We start from the raw sequence: 8,039 nt of genomic DNA, 5'->3' as shown, positions 1-8,039 counted from the left end.
GGGGGGGCAGTCCCAGAAGTCCCCGGATGAGACTTTTAAGCCAAGCTGGACCCCATCTCTGACCCCCTCACCTCACCCCTGTTGGACAGGAGGGCTTAGTCAACCGCAGGCCAGGTATACCAAAGCTCCATCCTCTGCAGCCCCTAAAAATGCGCACTCTCCTTCTTTCTTGGAACCCTGAGACCCAGTCGCCCCTTCTTCCAACTAAGCAGGAGTCTTCTCTCTCCTCCACTTAGGTCACCAAGTCCTAGGTCCTGCCAGTAGGACCTTTGACCTGGATGCCTTCACTCATTCCAACAGCTCTCTGCCTCATCTCTACCCTTCTTCTCCATGTGACAGCCAAGGGCTACTCCCCAAACCCACATCTAGCCCCCTACCATTCCCTACTGCCCAGGAAATAGTTATGGAGAATCCAAGTAAAGGGAGGTTAAATAGGCTCCTTGGCTGCAGGACTTAGCAGAACCTTTGCTGCCTCCAGGATCCGAACAGGGAATCCTCTTTTCAGGCAATGTTAATTGATGATCTGTGAAATGCTGACTTTAGTGGGTTAAAGCCCAAACCTCATTGAGGTCCTTCACACACTAGCCCCATAGGTACTCTGTGGCCTGAGCCCCGACTCTGTGACTATCCACCCAATGGTGTTTTCCATTAATATTCCGGCTTCTCATACCTTTACTCATTCTGTTACCTCTGTCTCAAAGGCCCTTCCCTGCTTGCATGCGTACATGCTTAGCGCTCAGTTATATCTGACTCTTTACATATATATCTGACCCTGTAGCCTGCCAGGCTCCTCAGTCCACAGGATTCTCCAGGCAAGAATACTGGAGTGGGTAACCATCTCTTTCTCCTGGGGATCTTCCTGACCCAGGGATTGAATTCACATCTCCTGCATTGCAGGCAGATTCTTTAACCCCCTTGAGTCATAGGGGAAGCTCGCTTCCCTGCTTAGCAAACTTATTCATCCTTCAAAACGCGGCTCAAGTGTTCCCTTCCGTGACAAGGCTCCCACTGTGGGCCTCCCTCACAGGCTCCAGTGCCTGCCCTCGCTCCACGCTGGCAGCTTAGCTCTGATGCTGCCCCTGTCCAATGCCAGCTAAGAAGCAAGGAGGACCAGATCCCAGGGCCCTTAGGTCATTGTCAGGAGGTAGTGTCAACAAATGACATCACTTACGTGTCAATCGGGGCCCGGAACCCACTGCGGGAGAGAGGGAGTGGAGAGGGAAGCACGTCAGGCCAGCCAGGAGGGGGAGAGCCCAGCTCCAGGACTAGAGGCAGCATCTCGGCCACAGATGCCTCCTTGCCCTGCATGGGGGCAGCCACTGTCCCTCTCTGGTCAGGTGGCCCTGCCCATCCTGGGGTCCCCCTGCAGGACCCAGCAGGCAGCCCTGAGGTTCAGCCCTCCCCGGCCACCCCCTTGATGGCAGCCCAAAGCTACACGGGCCTTTCCCAGGGGGCAGGAAGGGTGCAGGGCGCTAAGCTTACTTGGTGTGACCACAGTCGACGGCGGCCACCTTCACCGCAGGCAGGGTTTGTGAAGCCACGGGCTCGATGGTGAGCGTGTTGTCCTCCACGGCAGCCCGGACCAGGGCCGAGAGCTGCGGCGGAGTGGGGAGGTGGAAGGAGGAGATGAGGGGCTGGCCTCTGGCCACGGGGCCGGGCCCTCCAGCAGGCCGCCCTCTGCCCGCCTCACCTCCTGCATGGTGAAGTCCAGGCAGGGGCCCACATCCTCCCGGTACACCCTTTCCAGGAACGGGGAGGTCTTGTCCAAGGTGGGCGATTCCCTCCAGGCCTGGAACTCTGCAAACAGGGTCGTGTCCACCTGTGGGGGCAGGGAGAGCCGGGTGGGGGGTCAGGGCACTGAGGGGGTGGCCAGCGTGGCAGAGACAGGCAGGGCCCAAGTCGGTGGGGAGCCAGGGAGGATGAAGCCCAGGGCCTGCTGGGCCTGAGGCCGTGCAGGGGAGCCAAATCCTAGAGAACTCTTCTCTTCATTTTGCACTGCAGAATTGAGATTCAAACTCCCAAGTTTCACTTCCGGGTGTGTCTTTAGTTTCCTGGCACTAGAGAATTAGATGTGGGCCCAGGGTCTTGGGCTTCCCTTGTGGCTCATCTGGTAAAGAATCCGCCCACACTGCAAGAGACCTGGGTTCGATCCCTGGGTTGGGAAGATCCCCCTGGAGAAGGGAAAGGCTACCCACTCCAGTGATTCTGGCCTGGAGAATTCCATGGACTGTATAGCCCATGGGGTTGCAAAAAGTCAGACATGACTGAGCGACTTTCACTCACTCTGGGGTCTCAACCCGAAGACCCTCGCTGCCTCCTTGAGGAGGGACAGTTGAAGAGTGACCCTGCAGGTACCCACCAGTACACGTGGGGACCAGCTGGGACCCATGGCTCACACAGGTGTGTGCACACAGAAGGGAACACGTACAACTTGCCGGCTGCCCCGGGGCACATGCAGAGTGAGACGCTGGGAGGGGGTGGGGAGGGGGGTGGCCCCTCTCCAGAGCCATTACCTGTCGGGAAAAGGAGAGGGAAGTAGCAGAGGTGAGGCCCACGGGCAGCTCCCCAGGCGGGAGCTGCCAGGCCGGCTCGTAGGTGAGGTGAGCCGCCTTGCTGGGGACCACGCAGAGGAGCAGGGAGAGGAGGGGAGGCAGCCCCGGCTGGGCCGGCAAGACAGACAGACAGACGGATGCACAGAGAAAGACAGAGGAAGGAGACGTTAGAGGCCAGTCGGCAGCTGAGAGCTCAGAAGTGGGTGGAGAGGCTTGGCCTGGGCCTCCTCCCTGGAGGCCTGGGGCAGGACGGAGCTGGGGCCACCTGGGCCTCAGAGACCCCAGGAACCCGAATCCCACTACAGTCCTCGTGGGCATGCAAGGCGTTCGCTGGGTGCAGCCCTGAGCTGAGCTCCTGTGGCCCCAGGAATCCGCATTTACACAAGGAGACTAAGGTGCTGACAGGGCCCTGCTTGCCCAAGACCCACAGCCAAGGACATCACAGCCGCTGTCCCACCTGGACAGAGACCCCCTGTGCCCTCCTGAGGGTCAGACACCTCATACCACAGGGAACTCACTTGGCGCTCACAACCAGAGGACACAGAGGCCCAGAGAGGGCAGGACAGGCTCCTGGTCCCACGGTGGGGGGCAGGTGGGTCCCCACTGGGCATTGCTGTCTGCCTGACAGGGGGCGCTGGCTCCCTTTACCGCGACCACTGCCTGACCAACACCCCTCACCTCTTTGCCCTCCTTGTCCGGGGTGAGGATGTGCCCCGCAACAGGGCACACTGCGGGGCAGAGGGCGCTGCTGGTGCTCTTATGGCGCAAGTGGCCTTTGCGGGGTCCGGCCTTGGTGGGGCTGAGCAGCTGTGGGTGGAGCTCGCGGTTGGGAGAGGCTGGTGTTGACGTGATGACCAGTGTCTTCAAGGCTGTCACCTCTGCCTGCAGCATGTCAATCTGGCCAGGATGAGATGGCCATAATGTTAGTCCAAGGCTGACGCCATCCCAGCTGCCCTACCCCAGCTCAGAACTGTGACCAGCACCTAACCCCACCAGTGACCCTTGGAACAGCCTCTGAGGTAGGGGCTGAGATACCCATTTTACAGATAGGGAAAGTAAAGTGAAAGTGTTAGTTGCTCAGTTGTATCTGATTCTTCCCGTCCCCATGGACTGTAGCCTGCCAGGCTCCCCTGTCCATGAAATTCTCCAGGCAAGAATATTGGAGTGGGTTGCCATTTCCTTCTCCAGGGCATCTTCCCGACCCAGGGACTGAACCCAGGTCTTCTGCATTACAGGCAGATTCTTTACCATCGGAGCCACCACAGATGGGGAAACTGAGGTTCAAAGAGGAGATACAGTCTGGCGAAGGTCATCCTCGAAACCAGGACTCTTGAGGTGCACGGGTCTGGGAGTCAGCTGGGCCTCCCACTGAGGGGTCCCCAGGAGTCAGAAACAAGCCTGGCCATCACACTTTTGCAGATGGGCAAACAGGTTCCAAGGGATAAAGCTACTTGTCCAGGCTCAAACAGCCCGACTGATGTTGCTGATGTTGCTGCTGTGTAAAGGGGGTATGGGAGGAGGGAAAAGAAATTACAGGCTAACAGGATCTTCCCAGCCCCTGAGAAGCCTCCAGCAAGTCTCCGTGGTCCACTGGAAGCTCACCTAGAGGCCCAGATCGCTGGGCTCCCATACCAGTCGGCACATTTCAGCAGGATTGTCTCAGACCTCTGCCCTCCCTGCTGGGCCTCTGTCGGCCCATCCCTGCCGGCCCTCCAGGCCACGCCAGGGTCCGATTAGGTCTCGAAGGCCAGCGCTTGCAGGGCTGGGAGGTGGGCAGGGGGTCCGGGCTGATGAGGGCCTCACCTTGCCCCGGGCCTCCTTCAGTTGCTTTTCTGACGCTGCCTGCTTCATGTTGGCTTCTCGCACCATCTTGTGGGCTTCCTGGGAAGACGGCAGGCTCTGCGTGAGTTGGGGGGCACAATGGACGCCCAGCAGACCCATTCCCCACTGTGCCCTGGGCCCGCACCTCGAACAGACTGGCTGTCAGCTCCTCCAGCTCCTGCTCCAGCTGTTCCCGCACCTTGGACAGCCGCTCACACTCCTCATCCTTGAGCTTCAGCTCCTGGGGAAATGAGGCGCCGTGCCCAGGGGGCATCTCACACAGGCCTAGAGGCCCGAGCTTGCTTCCTCTTTGAACCCTAGCTGTAGGTTCATTAGAGCTTGGGACTGGTTTTCAGGGACGTCAAGACTTATAAAAGTCATTTAAAAGTCACAGGAACTGCCCTGCCCTCACACTCAGCACAGGCCTGGCATGCAGGTGGCCTTGACAGGAGGGTGACATCTCTGGGTGTTGGGTGAGAGCCCGCGGCTCCCAGGCCAGCCCCTTGTCTCCCCCACCCCACCCCCACCTTGTGTCTCGCCCCGCCCTCAGTGCCCACCTTCTGGGCTTTGTGCAGCTCCTCCTTCAGGAACTCCGAGCCCTTCTCTCGGATCTCCATGGAAGAGCTACGCAGGCGTGACACGTCCAGCTGGGTGGCTGCAGGGCCCTCCTTGCCTTGGGCCTCCTCCCCTGCAGGGGTCTCTGGTAGGCCTCCCAGGGACTCCCTGTGGCTTTTGCAGGGGCCCACGCTCTTCCAGGGTACGGGGACAGCTTCAAGGGGTGGTGGGTGGCCCTCGTCTGGGTGAGGCTGGCTGCAAGGCAAAGAGCAGATACAGGGTTGGGTCCTGAGGCCTGGAGAACTGAGCCCAGGGACCAGCCGTGGGCAATGCACCTGCAACCCTGGGCCTCAGTCTCCCCATCTGTAAAATGGGCCATCATTGGGGTTGTCACAAGGGCAGAATGACCAAGCATAGGGTCTCCTGGGGACAAGGACAGGACTCATTCACCTTTATCAACCACCCACTCCAGCCCAGGATCACATAAGTGCTCAGCACACAGCAAGTACTTGTTTGCCCAGCAGACACTATAAATGCCTCCATGCTGACAGCCTGAGTTTCTCCTACAAAACTGGGCCAATCCCAACGGCCCCACCTCAAGGGCACTGAATGCATCAGTTCAGTTCAGTCGCTCAGTCGTGTCTGACTCTTTGCGACCCCATGGAAGACAGCATGCCAGGCCTCCCTGTCCATCACCAACTCTCAGAGCTTGCTCAAACTTGTGTCCATCAAGTCGGTGATACCATCCAACCACCTCATCCTCTGTCGTCCCCTTCTCCTCCTGCCTTCAATCTTTCCCAGCATCAGGGTCTTTTCCAATAAGTCAGTTCTTCGCATCAGGTGGCCAAAGTATTGGAGTTTCAGTTTCAGCATCAGTCCTTCCAATGAATATTCAGGACTGATTTCCTTCAGGATGGACTGGCTGGATCTCCTTAAGTCTCCAAGGGACACTCTGAATGGATCCGCCTCAGCACACAAGACCTTTAAGTGGGAACTGCCTTCGTTGCGAGCGCTCATACAATTTTTATGCAGATTCAGTCCCATTTAGGGTGGATCATAGAGGAAGGATCCAGCCAGGGTAGGCAGGACCAAGACAGGAAGATTGTGCAAACGGCCTGAGAACAGCAGCCCTGCTTCCTGCCTTCTGGATGGTGTAGAGGGCACTCCCAGCTCTCTGCTTGGTCTGCCTTGTGAACTCAGGCAAACAGCCCCCTCCCTCTGCTCGCCCCCACCCCCGCCCTCAGGACCCTCCTCTCTCTGAAGCTGAAGACCCTAGAGGCAGTGGGAGGTGGGGGCCACCGGCCTCTGACCCCGGCAGCCCCCTTCCCCTGCCTTCCACGCTGCCCCTTCGCAGAAGACCCTGAGGACGGAGGGAAGGAGAGGCCCCGACACTGGCGGTTTATGCCAAGACAGCGCCTCTGGACTTGCTCACTCAGCACAAGCCGGCGGCGCCTGAGCCAGCAGCTTCTGAGTGGCCCTGACAAGGCTGAGGGTGGGGGGCTGGGCTGCTGATAGCAGTGGGGAAGTGCAGGGGAAGGAGGCCAAGAGGGGCCCACACAGGAGAGAGGAAGGCCCAGGGGTCATAAAATTCAGGACTGCAGAGAAGTAAGGCGAGGCTGGGGTCTGTCCCCTGGACCCTGGGACAGTCACTAGGCAGCCCCCGAGCTTCAGTTTCCCCTTAGGAACACCAGGCACCCAGGGATCCTAGCAATGAGCCTGTTCCCATCCCTCCACATGGCCTCCTCCAGCTGCCCAGCCTGGCCTGCCATATGCTGGAACTGGCTCTGAGGTTCCTGGCTCCGGGTCCTGCCTTCTAGGGACAGGGGGCTTTGATGAATAAAGTGGGAATGCACACCCGCCACTCCATCAACAGTGTTTATGCCAGATGGGGTCTCTCCTAGTACCCTTGTGTGTGTGTGTGGGGGGTCCTCATTGGCAAGGGGGTCCAGGAAGCTTAAAAGGGCTGTGGCAGTGCTATGGAGGCCCCAGGCTGGGAGCTGCACCCAGGGGACTTATCAGGGGGTGCTCTGCCCATGTTATCTCATTTAAAACTCTCGATAGCATTCATTGTATTGTCCCTATTCTACAGTTGTGGGACGGACGCTCAGAGAGGTGATGGGACTTGCCCAGGGTCACACAGCTAGTTGGGGGCACTGGTGGGACACACAGCTAGGTCTTCAGCCCAGGCCCAAAGCTGTCCAGCCACAGCGGACAGGAGGGTGGGGAGTGGGTGGCAGAAACACACATCTGCTTGGGCATCAAGGGCCACTGGGCCCCCAGGCAGCCAGGAGCCTCCACCTTGGCTGTGACAAAGAGAGCTGACCCATTTTTCACCCAAACTGCCTCCCAGAAGGGAGTCCAGGACTGGGGGAGCTGTGGCTGAATGCACAGGCTAGTTGGGCATGGCCGGGTCCACGCCAGGCTCTGACCAGGGGTCCACACGAGCCCCTGGGAAAGTCACTGAAGTTCTTTCAACCTGCTTCCTTGCCTGTGGGATGGGGTTAAAACCTGCAGGGGGCTCACCGAGAATCTAGTGAAGAAGTCACTGGCCATGTCCCCAGGGAAATAGTGGGGCTGTCTGCACCCACATTAGTCGTGCACCCCACCATCCTCACCATCCCCGCCCAGGCTGTGTCCTGCACCTGAAACCCCAGACCTTGAGGATGCACCCATGGGGGAAGCCTGGAGACCTGGGGCCCAGCCCCACTTCCTCGGTTGAGAGGATGGCCATAATCACTCAGGCTTGGTGGGGACCCCACCTCAGGGCCGCCCACTGCAATAGAATGAGCAAGAACGATAGGCCAAGGGCAGGTGGTGACTTGTAGGGACAGCACAGGGCACAGGGCATGATCTCAGGTCTCAAGACACCTAGCCCCACAGCAAGGATCACCCTGCCACGCCCATACCCCCCGCCTAGGGGACAAAGAGAAGGAAATGGCAACCCACTCCAGTATTCTTGCCTGGGAAACCCCATGGACAGAGGAGCCTGGTGGGCTATAACCCACAGGGTCACAGAGTCGGAAACAACTGAGAATGGACAATGGAGATGGAGGGGACACAGGCCCCCAGCCTCTCCCACGAGGCCTGAACTTCATCCACCAGTGTGGTCTG

General features: G+C 59.0%; 1 protein-coding gene across 3 annotated transcripts in view; it reads right to left on the bottom strand.

The window, feature by feature from the left end:
- The window catches only part of RAB3IL1 (RAB3A interacting protein (rabin3)-like 1), a 29,592-nt gene that overhangs the window by 5,020 nt on the left and 16,533 nt on the right, over positions 1 to 8,039 (bottom strand). For 2 of the 3 annotated variants that reach the window (XM_010854033.1, XM_010854031.1), the window contains exons 2-8: positions 4,931 to 5,183; positions 4,519 to 4,614; positions 4,356 to 4,433; positions 3,231 to 3,449; positions 1,691 to 1,819; positions 1,483 to 1,595; positions 1,172 to 1,195 (exon numbers count right to left, since the gene is read on the bottom strand). In XM_010854033.1, the coding sequence (XP_010852335.1) occupies positions 1,172 to 1,195; positions 1,483 to 1,595; positions 1,691 to 1,819; positions 3,231 to 3,449; positions 4,356 to 4,433; positions 4,519 to 4,614; positions 4,931 to 5,183 (912 nt within the window). The remainder of the gene's footprint in view (positions 1 to 1,171; positions 1,196 to 1,482; positions 1,596 to 1,690; positions 1,820 to 3,230; positions 3,450 to 4,355; positions 4,434 to 4,518; positions 4,615 to 4,930; positions 5,184 to 8,039) is intronic. The other variant, XM_010854032.1, reaches the window with a different exon arrangement.

This window comes from Bison bison, unplaced genomic scaffold, assembly GCF_000754665.1.
Source record: "Bison bison bison isolate TAMUID 2011002044 unplaced genomic scaffold, Bison_UMD1.0 scf7180017864334, whole genome shotgun sequence".
In the NCBI taxonomy this organism is placed as follows: Eukaryota; Metazoa; Chordata; class Mammalia; order Artiodactyla; family Bovidae; genus Bison; species Bison bison.
Note: the sequence above shows the minus strand (reverse complement) of the source record. Positions and strands in the feature narration are given on the sequence as shown.